Here is a 15,250-nt window from a genome sequence, read left to right as displayed (position 1 = left end):
TTATTTAATTAATTTTTCTTTTAATTTATGGCCATATAATAATGTATAAACGAAAATAATAGTAATTGATTACATTAATAATTTTAGTAATGTTCAAAAGTACTTAACATTTTAGAATTAAAATTAATGAATTTCAAGTGATTTATTAATGAAAAATAAGTACTGTAATATTAAATTATAAATAATATATAAAAAATATTTTAAAATAAAAATTCATTGAAAATATTTATTGAAAATGAATAAAACCTAATTGAGATTAAAAATATCATTCTAAAAATATTCTTTTATTAATTCAATTAACAATAATTAAGTGATAATTATTAAATATTATATAGGTATTTAAAATAAATAAAAAGATTGGAAAAATTTTTAATAAATCTTATTTAGTTCTGCTTTTTTTTTTGTTGTTTACCTTCTTGAAATTCAGACGAATTTCTTAGTATTATAAAATAATTTGAAAAAAATATATTTATTTTGTCAACTTTAATTAAATTATAAGAAAAAAAAAACAAATATAAAAATTTTATTATTGACAAAATGGCGAATTTACAATATTCTTTATGGTGGATGATATTAATGGTACAAGGAATAATATTAGCACAAAGTATTGTTAGTTTATCAGCGACATCAAACCAAGGTAAAAGAAATAAAACTTGTATATAAAAAAAAAATAATAAAAAAATTTTATATGAAAATTAAAATTAATTTTTAGATAGAAATTAACATTTATGAAATTATTCAAAATATTAACATTCCCAAGTGGGAAATATGCAATATATTTAAATGCAATATATTTAAATACAATTTTCTTTTAATATCCTATAAAATATATTGTAATAATTGCATATATTTAGGAGAAGAACAAAACTAAAACAAACCATAGCAAATTAGATCATATAAAATATTTCATTGCGTTTTCCCCATAAGAGTACATTTACCGTTATTTAATGTTTTTCTATAAGAAATTTGAGTATGAATTTTCAAAGAAATAAATTTAAAATTTTGGTATTTCTTAAAAATGACAAAAACCGAACGGAGGAGGGTGAAAAATATTATAGAAATCTTTCATAGAAATAAATTCTGGGAACAAGATAACAATTAATTTCAAAAGTTACACAAGTCACCATTCTTCTGGGTTCATGTGAATTAACAATTTATCAACTATTTCTTAAGTAGTAAAAGTAAAACACACACTTTTTAAAGTTGATTGAATATTCACGGTATTGACAGACAGATTCGATGTTTTTAGCTTTTACAATTTTCATAATTAAAAAATTTAGCAAATGAAAAAATATTCATTCCATTATAATTTGTTTGATATTTTGTATGAATGTATGCATAAAAGCGATTAGTTATCCTTATTTTTATGGTTTTACAGTACAAAAATATTAAAACGGAAACTTTGTTAATTTAAATTCTAAGAAAGTCGTAAAAGAATAAAATTAAAAAGGCAAAAATATTCAAATGATCATTAAGAAAACAAAAGAAATTTATTAAACGTTTCCTATAATACGACAATGCTCGCAACGATTCTAACTTTAACAGTACATACAAGTTAATAGCGTATATGAAAATATTTCCATTTTTGATAAGTCTTGTGTTTCTTAATAAAAATTGCGACGATCATGTTAGATTTTTTTTTAGACAAAAAAATAAAATTAAAAGGGAGCAGAACCCAATTTTACCCATTTAGAATTTTTATTAAAAAACATAGTTGATTCAAGCAAATTTAAAGGAGTTTCTCAAACTACTGTTATTAAGCAAAAATTTTACCTTTTACTTACATTGTATTATTTTATACTAATATAATAAATCAATTATTAAATTCTAATTTTAGTGTCTATACAACATTTGAAAGATTTTATTGGATTAATGCGTTTATTTTTTGGGCCATTTTCGCACGTATTCCCATTTTATTCTATATGATTAAAGATACTTTTTTTTTAAATAAACGTGATGGCTTTTATTTTAGATATTTTCATCAATAATGGTGTTACCATAAATGAAAATGTAATGTGTAAAATGAAATTAGTTTGTGTAAAATTAAAGCGTATTTAGCTGAGAAATCTTCTATAAACCCTTGGGTGTGGACCACTTTGTCGTCTTTTTTCTACTTTTTTTTTTTTTTTTAAAAACTACTTTGTAATATTTGCAAAATAGAATATTAAATTTACCTTTTTTTTGTAGTTTCTATTTTCATTGTTCTTTGTGTATAGCTTATTTAATATTCGTTCGGTGTTTTCACTCAAATACATTATCATCTATTTTACTAAAATTACAACATTATATTCATATGATACAGATCACTATCCTTGATAATGCGACTAAAATAAAAATGTAATATTTAAACTATATTATATGTATATTATAGTTGCTTCTCTCATTATATAAGTAATATTGTATATAATATGTATTACATAAACATATTAAATACAATAATATAGTTACATATTATATGTAAGTTTATACGGGTATGTAAATTTAAGATTTGATGACCTTTAAGTGGCTGCTGTATAAATAAATATCAGCAAAAATAATATTGTATTAAATACAATTTTTGCGTATATATGAATGTATGTCTACATTACAAAAAAAAAAAATGTTAATTCTTTGCTTAAAATGAAGATTTTGAATTTTTTATGTTGAATACGTGTGAAAACTAGCCGAATAAGTATGGTATAAATTTAACAGTAAACATTATTTTTTGACAAAATGATACGTAATAATCCGATATAAGTATAAGTAAATAGATAGATGTATCGTATTCACACAATAATTATACTTATATTATTTTAATGGGTGTTGTTTTTTTGTAGCTATATAGCTAAATATTTTTTTTTGAAGCTATATACAATCGATGTTACTACAGATGTGCAGAAGATACACATAGGCCACGTTGTGATACCGCCGGATCCACAAAATTCCCCTAGCTTCATGAGAACCAACCCGAATTTTTTAGAAACTGATTAAAGCCACTGACATTTACATTCGCTAGATCCGGAGTCCGTAAAAACAAAACTGATCTAAGGCATTTCCGTCTTTTTCTGCCAAAGCCAGAAATGCGTAAAGGAGATGAGACACCGTCTTCTACTGTTCCACACAGGCGAATTACTCAAAACGAACACCTTCTTTGGGTGTATTATTTACACCTTAATTATTGATAATGTTTATAAGCGTTTTGTGCGCTTTATTCTCGCTTGAATCTCATTGAAAACCAATTCGATTTGAAAATTTAACAAATACCGCCTGATCCGTTAAAAATCAATCTCCACAACAGAAATCATCTATTTTATGCATATGAAAATACGTACGATAATCCTATATACAATGTGTGTATTAGTCTATTGTAGTAAATGCTAAATAATAGTACAAATTTATTAATTATGGAAACTTTGTAGGCGCATTTATTTACGATAAAATTTTTTGCAGAAATTTCATTCTTTTTACGGTATAATTTTATAAAATTTCAATTCACGATTTTGTATTTATTTCTTTTATTTCTCAAATAGACTTTGAATGATAATTTTCTCTGTTTTATGAAAATTAATAAAAGAATAGAAGAGCAAACAAAAAGATATCATCTAAATACCAAAATGACGAAAGGATATCAAACAAATCCTTTTCATTTTCAAATACATTTACAAAAGATTCACAATAATTTATATATAAAAGTGTGTCGATATTTTACTCACATTATTATGTACATATATAAATTTATAATAAAAATGTATGTGAATATAAAAATATATATGTATGTGGATATTAAATTTGAGCAAAGAGCAAAAGCTCATATATTCTGAAGGGATATAAAATGGTAAAAATCGAAACTTTTATTGGTGAGGTGTTTGTTTACATTTATAAAAAAAAAACAAACAAAAAATTTTTTTTGTATTTTTCTTTAATAATTTCATCATTTCTGGCATTGTAAAATAATTTTTTTTATCCTCATATTTAAAGGAACGAAATGACATTCTTGTTGGTTTTCATTGTTTTTTTTTTTTGTTGTCAGTTTTTCTTTAATTTATATGCTAATGAAATATCCTCTACACTACACCATATACGTGTGTAAATGTATATACGTATATAATTTTAAAAGCATCATAATAAAATAAAATCGGAATATAAAAAAAAAAATTTGCATTCACATATTCATGGAAAAAGTATGGTATAGCTATACCTAAAATACCTATACAGTAAATGGAATAGAAACGTGAAAAAAAAAGAATTTTAATGACTGAGAGTTGTAGCTTTTACACTTGAGGACATGGTTGCCTACTATTTTAAAATCAATTATTTGAGATGCTTTTAGTGTAAAAGCCAAACAATATGTGAAAACGCGCCTACTCAAAGAAAAAATCATTAACAATGAAAATTGCGAAAAACCGTTATGTAAATTGCTTACAGTGATATACAGAAGACAATCCTTTTAGTTAAACAATAGAACTCTTTTTTTGAGTACCGATGCTATTTTAAATTAAAAAACTTATTACTCACAAGCGCCTCTCAAAAAAAGTTGTTCGTTGTGTAATTGTTCGTTGTGTAATTGTTCGTTGTGCAGTTGTTCGTTGTGTAAAGCGACAATATTGTCTTCTGTATAACACTATAAACTATAATATGTATACGTTATGAAAATACTCATAAGAGACGACAAAAATTATTTTATATTTTAAAGAGGCCATGTCAAAATTTTCGAAAAGAACAACTTCGAATTAAAGCAAACAAAAATCTATTAAATATCTTCTATATAATTTTTAATAAAAATTTTATTATGAATGAAATATAATAAAATATTTTTCAATTATAATATTGAAAATGAATTATTAATGAAATTATGAAATTAGTTATTTATTTAAATATCTTGTTATTTATTCAAGATTCATTCACAAGACTGCGAAATTCGGTGACATCAGCAACGTCTCAAAACAAAATTTTTTTTTCCAGCATTAATATACAAATTTATGTTACCCAAATGTACGTTGTAAAAAAAATTATTTGGGAAAAAAATGTCGTTTTAATATTTTTGGTCACTATAAGTAAACGTCAATTGCCAAAAATCACATTTTAAAAATTTTAATATTATAAAAATCAGCTGTACAACATGTCTTGATGTCTTAACAGTACACTAAGTAGAGCTATACTAAATTTATTAGATTGCGGGATTTGCTTTATATTCTTGATTTTATTTGACGTTTATTAAACTTCTTGGAACAGTTAACGTTGTTTTCTTCTTCAGTTTGCAATTTGAATCATATGACTTTGCAAAGTTTACGTTTTATCTGCAATTTGGACGTCACAGATTATTACCTCAAGTGTGAACTACTTATATGCAAGTAAAACAAAAAAAATTTTTTTTTGACTTTTGATTACGAATTTGAAATTCTAATGTGTTGAATCAATATCATTTTTTCTATCCTAGTTAAATGTAATATAAATACATATATACATGCAAACATAATATCATGTTGCTTATTAAATTTCTAACATTTTTTTCTTAACATAAAAATTTAATTTTTATATAAAAATATATTTTTACTTTTATTTTTCAGGTAAGCGTTTTGAATTCGAATCAAATTGAAGATTAAGTAATCTGTAAGTTTTATAATATATTTAAATATATATAACATTTTATAATAAATCTGACTATGTTGTACAATGATGTCACATTCTTGTACTAGTATATATTCTCAAAAAACCTTATGGTGTGAGAAGATTCTTCGATTAAATCTTTGCTTTTCTAAAAAATCATAGGCACAATAACTGTTTGAAATAAAATTATAAGAGTTTATTCATTGATTTTTATAATTCTTTGTAAGTATGTATTGCTTAGGTATTCTTATATTAGTTAATTATAGTTATATTATTGCTTATTAATTTATTACAATTTTGTAAGTAGTTGAAGTAAACATTAGAAATAAATAAAAAATAAAAGCATTTTTTTCCATGAAAATATCAATAAAATTTTATTTAAATAGAAAATATTATTAGATTTACTAATTTTCATTTAAATTAAATTGCCGGCTTTTTATTAAATGAAAAACGTGTACAAATTCAATACATTATTAAAGCTTAAACAAGAAGACATATATCATATATGTTATATTCACATGTACACATTATATAAATTTATTTATGTCTTATAGAATAAAATAAATGTTCTTTAGCATATGTAACTGTATATGTAAATATATTCGATGCTTTTATACATATATGTACATATATTATTATGAAATCTTTCTTAAATGACATTATAAAGCTTCAAAACCACAAATATACATAAATTTATATTGAATAATTTCCAAGAAAATTAAATAATGGAAAATAAGTAGTACATTTTAGATGATTTAATGCAATTTAACTAGCTTTTATTAACTATACAATAATTTACATGCATATGTATGTATGTAAAATAAATTTACTTGGTTGCTGAGGAATAAATTAAAATATTCTATATACCTACTACTTTAATTATATTAAAAAAGGAAATAACTTTTATATTAGTGAATAAGAATTTCTTAATAAATTTAATTAAAGTAAAATAAAAAAAAAATAAGCAGAAATTAAATTTTATTTATAGATTTCATTTGTATATACTAGTCTTCATATTTGTTTGAAAATGCAAATTATAATTAATATTTTCTTAACAGAAATTTCATTATGTTGCTAAAGTTTTAATAATACTCGTATTAATTTCCAAACACAGTATTGAAATATTTTAAATTTATAATAATATATTAGTATATGAGATATTGTACATACTCGCAGCACGTGTTTTGAACAGATTTTAAATTTTCTGCAAATATAGTAAGTATGTTCTCATCACGATCGTATAATATAAATAAAATTATTTAGCCGCCTTTATATACACAAATATATATAATATGTAAATATGAATCGACCTTCACAGGTGTTATGAAGGCAATTTACATTAGATTAAGAAAAATGATTTTAATTGTATTTTTCGCAATTTTATCTAATTTCTTGGTATATAAAGCATAATATGTATAAAATTATTTATCTCACATATATGAAGCCTTATTACAAATTTTTTTGTTAAATGTGACAAAATATTAGAAACCCTTTTCATAAATTGACAAAATTTGTTTAGATTGACAAAGGTAAATTTCGATATGAAATGAATAAAATTATAACAAAAATTTATTGATCTTCGTATTTGAATAAAAATATATTTATGCCTTCTATTAAATGAATTAATTTTAATTTGTATAAATTAAAGTAAATTTCTTAAAAATGAAGTCAATAAGTCTTCTATAACTTTTATGTCCATTTTCATAGTATGCTACTACATTTTCAATTATTTCAATAAGCTATTTACAAAATTTTTATATAAAAATCCTTAAATCATATCGAAATCTCTCGATTTTTCATAGCTTTTCAATTTTGTTGTAAAATTTTTCATTATTATTATTTATAATATTGAAATTTAACACAAAAGCAAAAAATATATTTGGGGAAAACCCTAAGATTCATACAACATTTGAAACAAATTAATCATCTAAAGCATCATAACGCTCTTTAAATATTTGACCAGTTTTAAAACAATTAAAACAAAATAATTTTAAAATAATATTATTTCTTTCATCTCTTATTATAATCTGACTAATTTTTGTTTTATATTACAATTTAATAATACTATTACATAATTAATGACAATTTTTCTTATAGAATGTTAATTAAAAATATTTTTTATTGCCAATTTCCTATACCACAATAACATGAAAGTCGAAATTTTTTAATTCCAAAATATCTTCTAAATAAAATTAAAATAATTTAAAAATTTTATGAAATTGTCTTATTTTTTCTTAATTCAAAACTTATTTTAGGATTTTCTTCAAATTTAAGTACAATCTGTTCAGTATATCTTAAATCTTTAAATTTAAATGTTGAACTAACTTTATATTTTTTTAAAATAATTGACAACATTATTTTATATGAAATGGTGGCATAACGCCATCCAATACAATTTCTAATACCTTTTGTAAATGGTACAAATGAATATGGATGTTTATTAACGAGATTTTCTTTTAAAAAATTATCAGGATTGAATACATGATTTGCATTTGGACCCCATATTTCCTCGCAATGATGTAAACTAAATACATCAATAATAATATTTGTACCTTTTGGTACATTATATTTACCCAATTTTACATTTTCAGTTGCATCACGTCCAACTATTGGAACTGGACTAATTAAACGCATTGTTTCATTCATTATCATATCCATATAAGTAAGTAATCGAACATGTTCAGGTGTTATAGATATATCTTCAGCAGTTGTTACCGATATTATTTCTTCATATAATTTATCTTGATATTCCGGGTAAATTGAAAGTAAATATAATGTTATGTAAAGTACATTTGTTGTAGTTTCGTAAGCCTAAAATGATTAAATATTAAAATTATTATTGTTTTTTTTCAATATCTTTGGAAAAAGATTCTTACTGCTATAATCATTGTGTCAGCCTCCGCCTGTAACTCTTTCCAGGTGAAATTTCCCGCCATATATTCTCTTACCATAATATCAATAAAAATTGATTTTGATTTTGTAATATTCATTTCATCTTCTGGTGAACTATCTTGATCTTTATTAGAACCATCTTCTTGAGCTTTTTTAATTTCCAAATATTTTTTTTCAATAAACTGTAAAGTATAAAGAATACATTATTTGGAAGCTGCCTTTGTTCTACATACAATTTATGGTAGATCATAAAGAGCGAAGATATTTTCAATATTAAACTATTTAGTTATATTAATAGCATATGAATGGTAAATAAATTTCTAATAAAGGCATACTAATTTTAAATAATTAAAAATAAGCTTACCCCTAAAGTGTTTGATTTGATAATATTAAGTGATTTATCGTATTGTCGTTTTTTTCCATAGAAGTAACTAAATATAAAATTATTGGTTAACAACGGGTTAAATATTCTCCTTCCTAGGAAACGAATAAGGCTAAAATATAAAACAATTTTTGGAAAATTAATGAAATAATGGAATTGGCAAAGGGTTAACTTAATTTAATGGATGACATGTTTTTGTTTTCAAAATATAAATATAAAAATTTTTATATGGCCAATATATAACAAACCGCAATGTCTATCTTCTAATTTAGCAATTTCAGAAGAGTGACTTTGGTTTCTCGCATTGTCAAGCGAAGCTTATGTAAAAAATTTCAAGAAAATTTGTCGAATAATTTCTTAAAAACGATCAAAAATGTAGAACCGGCCCTCAAAATTTGGTGCCATCACAAAGCTTCCCTGTATGCAATGCACTCGAGTAAGTATAGAATTCAATGCGATAAAGATTACGTGTGATTACATAATAAAGAGTATGACAGAAATATACCGTACATGTAGAATAGCACTGACACATATCAAAAATTTAAGTTCCAATGCTTTTAAGTATTTGTGTAAAATATATGATTAAATATTTTGAATAAAAAGTATAGAAATTTTTTTGTGATGAGCAGTTTATTAAATTACTAAAAAATGTTCCGTCATTTAAATGATATATATGTACGACATGTAGTGATATACTTATATGTCGTCACAATTTGTTTTGAAATATTATTATTTAAACTACATATGTTATAGACAACTTACTCTGTATAAGCTTCCAGAAGTTCATTATTTTCGCCTCTAATAAAATTAGTTTCTTGACCCATTGTTGTTACTAATTATAATATTAATTAATTTTAATTTATTAAAATAAAATTTCGTATTTTCAAATAATATTCACTTACAACATGCTGTATCCAATTGAACTCTTTCAATATATGTATATAAATCTATTTCACCTTTTCCTACATGTTGTTCAAGAATATTACAAAGTTCTAACGCCTGTTTATTAAATATATTATAGAAACTTAATAGAACCTTATTTGTAAATGCTTTATTTATATGTTTTCGTGAATGTTGCCATTTTTTACCTAAAATATTAAAATTAATATAACAAATGAATAAAATGGAATTATAGTTTTAGTATGTATAATATTTATATTATATAAATTCTTACGTTCAGATGTAAAAAGTCCATTGTAAGCAAAGTCATTAATAACATTGTATATATCCATTTTGTTAACTAAATTTTCATTTGTAAAAACTTCTTCTATAATTTTAGGATCGCATGTTATAAAACATGGTTTTAAGCCAAGAAAACCAAAATATGTATGACCATATATCTTGTGTAAACCATTTAGAAAATATAAAGGTTCTAAAAAAAGAAATAAATTCCACTAAAGTTAAATATTTCTTCTAATTATAACAGGGTGTATATTATAAATTTAAGCGTGTAATTAATATCGATCCAATTTCTTTCAAAAATAATATTACACTTTGGCCTAAACTACAAATTTTTTACGTTATAGAAACCAACTTTATGTTTATTATGACCGAATTACTAGCACCTACAAGAACTATTTTAATTGCAAAAATTTTGATCAAAACTCTTTAATCAAAAATCTTCAATCAAATAATCCTTCAAGTTGGAAATGTGGAAATTAATACTATAAGAATATTCAAGGAATAAGTTATCATATCAATTAAAGGGTTAAATTTAGTTCAAGATTCAGAAAATATGTTTTCTATCATAAATATGTTTAAATATTATATTTTCTTCAAAAAATTTATTTTTCATTATATTTGTACTTATTTGATTTCCGTATAACTTTATAATAATTATGATATTTGTGATATATCAGAATAAATTTCATTTCTTATTTAATTTATGTATACATGTATTCAGCTAATCAATTAGTAAAAATTCAATAAATAATAATGAAAAAAGCTAATTCAAGAACTGCAACTTCTAGATTTAATATAATCTTTCTACGGTTGCTAAAATATTGTTGTACACGCACGTTTTTAACTATTATTAACTTTTAATTTGAAGGTAAAAAAATAATATGTCACTGCATTTGTAATAACATTAAAGCACAACTCCACATTCTATTATACGTGATATTACATCACAAGTTGTTAAAAAAATTGGTGTAGGTAGTGCTGAAATAAAATACAAAATCTAAATTTAACTAGTTTCAATATTTGTAATTTTCGGATTATTTTAATACGATTGCAACGCAAATATTCAAAACATTTTGATTATAAGACATAGTTTTTATAAAATTCTTTGTTACAATCCTCAAATTAAATTCTAGAGTTTTTAATTCTACGCAAAATGTCAAACATTAGTCAATTTTTAATTTAAATATTTTTAATGCATACTGCCAATAATTATTTCCGATATTTAACAAAGCATATCAATAATTTTTTTAAAATTGCGTAAACGCATCAATTTGGAGTGCGTAACATTGTAAATATTTTAAAGATACCATGCGGTGTGCGTGATAAATCGTCAAAGTATGCAATTTTTGTTTTCTTTGCAATACAGAATACGGCCATTATTATGAATGAATTGACAAAATTTAGCAAAATTTCTATTGAATATGTGATATAATCAATTTAAAATAATAATATCTATGAGATATACTGCTTTCGCAGAAACTTATAGATTTATATACATATATATATATATATATATGTATATATACACATTTATTCTAGTGTCAGTGTTTTCTTCTTTCCAAATATAAAATTTTTTTTTAATATTTTTCCAAAGCCATATTCATTCGTTTTAATTTTTCAATACACTTTTAATTTATGTTATTAAAATATTTTGGGTCATTAACGTAATTTAATTTTAATCGTAATGAAAAACAAATAAATAATTGAATTTAAAAATATCACAAATCAACACAAATATTTAATCGAAATTAGTTACATTGATTAAATCTCAATTTTAAATTCGTTAAAAAGCTTTTATTTTAAAATTTTTCTTGTTATTAATAGTTTTTTTGGATCATTGAACAAAATTTTAAGAACGTATTTATTTAAAATATTTTTAAAACCATTTTATTAATAAATTTTTTTAAATTTGACCACAGTTTTTTCTCATTTACTTTTATATGCCATTATTAAAAGGAAATCACATACACTTCTGCCTAAATTTTAATTAATTTTTTTCATTGAATTTAATATCGTAAAATTTTTAATTTTTTCTTTGGAAAATATTTTATTTTTATTTTTAAATTTCAAACTTAAATTTTTCTTTTTGCTTTCTTATTGTTGATTTAAATTTATTCGATAAAATTTTTCAAATTGTAATTTAATTTTTATAACGAATTTATATTCACATTAAGGTATCGTAAATGCTCTTTTTAGATAAATCTCATTTTTCAAATTTAACTTTTAATTTATATGCTTTATAAGAAAAAATTACGTTCACTTATTAAAATTTTCGACTCACTTGATTGATCAATAAAATTTAATCCACTACCAATAATTGGAAATTCAAATGGTCCGCCTACTTCTTTTTTTGCTTTATAAAATCGGCGTCTATCCCATACCCAGTGTAACCAAGCGATTACAAGAATTGCAAGAAATAAAACTAAAGCGATGAACATTTTGTAAGAACAACACAAAATTAAAAAAAAAAAATCTAAGATTTAAATTAAAATTTTTTATTTCCAATTTTTTTGATTTTCACTTTTTTTTTTAAAGTTAACCTTATTCCTTTTTTTATGTTGTTCTTAATGAAGCAAAGATTAAACTAACTTATTTTAAATTTGCACCTGAAAATTTATATATGGGGTAGAATTTTTCTATTTATTTTTCACGTTATTTTTGTTATGTTTTCTTTTTTTTTTTGTTTGTGCAAAAAAATATAAACATAAACAATAAAATCTTAAGAGCAAATTTAATTCAATTTTGTGCAGAAGAGAATAATATGAAATCGTGAATTTATATCTATTGTGAATCAATGAGTTATTAAAATAAAAGCTTTAAGTTCATTCAATGCAGTATAAGACAAGTTTTAAGTATACAGAAAATTAAAAATTAGAGTTGCCAATTGCAAAATTCTGATATACAAGTTTAATAATAAATTTCATTCAAATTACTTTGCAGAATTTTATTATTATACGCATATGTGTAGTGCATTATTCAGAAATGTGACTTTATATCTAAAGGAAAATAAGTGGATCAATAAAGTTTAGTTTCAACAGACAGTTTATTAAAAAAAGTTTCGTAAGCTGCTAATAAAGGTTGCTGTCGAATAAAGGTTTTTTTTTTAATTTGTATAATTATAATAATAATTAAAGAGAAGAAATTCATTAAATCACAAAGTTATTTCACTTATTAATTCATAAATATGTCATTTTACTTGTTTTTAACGTGTTAATGCAAACGTGTATGATCAATTATACATTCTAAACGCAATAAAATTGTGTAACGATGCGAAAACAGGGAATTTACATATACAAGAAAAAAAGAAGTTACTATGAAAAAAGTTCAATACACGAGTATATAGAATTATAAAAATGTTAACAGGTTTTCTAACTATTTGACCTGTGAATTATTGTAGGTTTAATTCAAGATTTAAAGCATTCTTATAAGTACTTTCAACATTTCTTAGAAATTTAATTATAGAAAAGTTTCACAATATGAAATATATCGAGCAACAATATTTGGTATCTGCATTATTAGGTACTTTAGAAGGTTGATAGTTGTGACGCATGTTCTTCATTACTACAATTGGTCTGACCATCACAACAGATACCCGACGAGACAATGTTCTGTCTCTTAATATTTTACTAGTGAAACAGTGTCTTGCAGCATTCCTGCAGCTTAGTGCAAACAGACTTCGCTTGTATCTTCCACTACTTTATCTCGTGACTCTTTAGCCATAAAAGTAACGTTTTATATCGCAGTGTTATAAATGCAAAGGTAAGCTTATAATGCCCTATGAACAATACTTTAAAACGAATAATAATGACTTTGCAAATTTAAAAAATTATTTTAAAAAGAGTATAAAAAACAAGTTTGACATCGTTTGAATAAAAGTTTTCCCTTTAAAGTGTAGTATTTTGGGGCAAATTGTGTTGGTTCTTCTTTTAAGTAAAAGATGGATGGAAATTAATGCTTCGCCAGGCACATACATTGCAAATGTCGTTGAATAATAATCTAAACGCAATTATAATTAAAACACAATCATAAAGCTTTAAATATTCACGTAGACTAAAATTCAAACCAATAGTCACTGGTATAATTTTGCATAAATAATTATTAGGTTAATATAAAAAACATTGAATTTTGTGCATTTTTTGCTGAGGTATTATGTCATTTTATCTTGTCAACAACCTTAAGAGCAGTTTACACGAATCAATAAAAATATTTTCATTAATTAATGACAACCTGAATTGTTTGCAGTCAGTTGAATAAAAACAAGCAAATATTCTATTAATATTTTGTATAAATTGTGTACAAAATGTTTTTTCCGGTGTGACAATAGCACATTATTACCGCAAGGTTCCCCGAAAATAATTCACCGCGACCACCAAAACACCACGGCAAACCATTTTGAGAACCCCACACGAATTATTTCTGGTTGAACGGTGCTGTTCTGTTTCATCATGAAATATGTTATATTGTTTGGTTCTCCTGATTTCTTTTTCCAATATTAAGTGTTGAATATTAGTAGAATACGGTAATTTTATTTATAACTTTGTACTTCTTCTTATAAGACCCTTTAAACATCAAAAGCTGTGAAGAAATTCCAGTTATTTTCATTTTGTTCATATTTTTAACCATTCTGTTTTTACGTAACCTTTGTTACGTAAAACATTTCGTTGGAAATATTAATTATTCCAATAAGAACAGGAAACTTACATATTTTTAATTAATCTCTTGTATGAGCTAAATAGACAAGTTACTTGTTTTTAAAGAAAATACACTATTTGTTATAATTCACGTAAGTAATATAAATTCAAGTAACATATGTAGTTCAAAGTTAATTTCTAATATTGGTTGATTTAATTAATTCACAATTATATTTTATAAAAAGTAAATGCTTTGATGTTTCACGTTTAACTTATATTCCAATATGATACACTTTTTTTTCCTTTTTCATATTAGTTTGGATTGATTTATATTGTAATTTTTTATTAATTTTTATCTTGTCAAGATTAGACTGCTGAAACAACTAGAATGTAGTACAATAGATGTTTGACCGGATTTCATTTAATATGCGTGATATAGGTTAATTATTTTCAAATAAATTGCGCATGTATTACAAAATTTTAATAATTTTTATAACACTTCAAGCATGTGATGTTGTGAATAGTGATAAATTTACTTATGTGAATTTTTGTGAATCCTCTATGGGATTAGGTTGAA

At 23.2% G+C, this 15,250-nt stretch overlaps 2 protein-coding genes across 7 annotated transcripts in view; one reads left to right on the top strand and one right to left on the bottom strand.

Annotated features, from left to right (window-relative positions):
* The first annotated feature begins 374 nt into the window (after window positions 1–374).
* Window positions 375–15,250, top strand: part of LOC129610626 (very low-density lipoprotein receptor-like) — a 162,540-nt gene continuing 147,664 nt past the window's right edge. For 2 of the 6 annotated variants that reach the window (XR_008697101.1, XM_055523256.1), the window contains exon 1: window positions 379–637. Coding sequence is in view for 4 of the 6 variants with exons in the window: in XM_055523256.1 (XP_055379231.1) it covers window positions 538–637 (100 nt within the window). In the remaining 2 variants the exon portion in view is untranslated. Of the gene's footprint in view, window positions 638–15,250 lie in introns of all 6 variants that reach the window. The other 4 variants (XM_055523255.1, XM_055523254.1, XR_008697100.1 and 1 more) reach the window with 3 other exon arrangements.
* Window positions 7,534–12,590, bottom strand: LOC129610627 (probable cytochrome P450 313a4). The gene is made up of 7 exons (XM_055523257.1): window positions 12,324–12,590; window positions 10,035–10,232; window positions 9,763–9,948; window positions 9,623–9,692; window positions 8,843–8,972; window positions 8,463–8,660; window positions 7,534–8,397 (listed from the first exon to the last, which is right to left on the bottom strand). The coding sequence occupies exons 1-7, from the start codon at window positions 12,478–12,480 to the stop codon at window positions 7,798–7,800; spliced, it is 1,539 nt and encodes a 512-aa protein (XP_055379232.1). The 5' UTR covers window positions 12,481–12,590; the 3' UTR covers window positions 7,534–7,797.

The sequence above is a fragment of the Condylostylus longicornis genome, unplaced genomic scaffold, assembly GCF_029603195.1.
Source record: "Condylostylus longicornis isolate FDR11 unplaced genomic scaffold, ASM2960319v2 ptg000045l, whole genome shotgun sequence".
NCBI lineage: Eukaryota > Metazoa > Arthropoda > Insecta > Diptera > Dolichopodidae > Condylostylus > Condylostylus longicornis.
The sequence above is the reverse complement of the archived record's forward strand: the minus strand, read 5'-3'. Positions and strand labels throughout refer to the sequence as shown.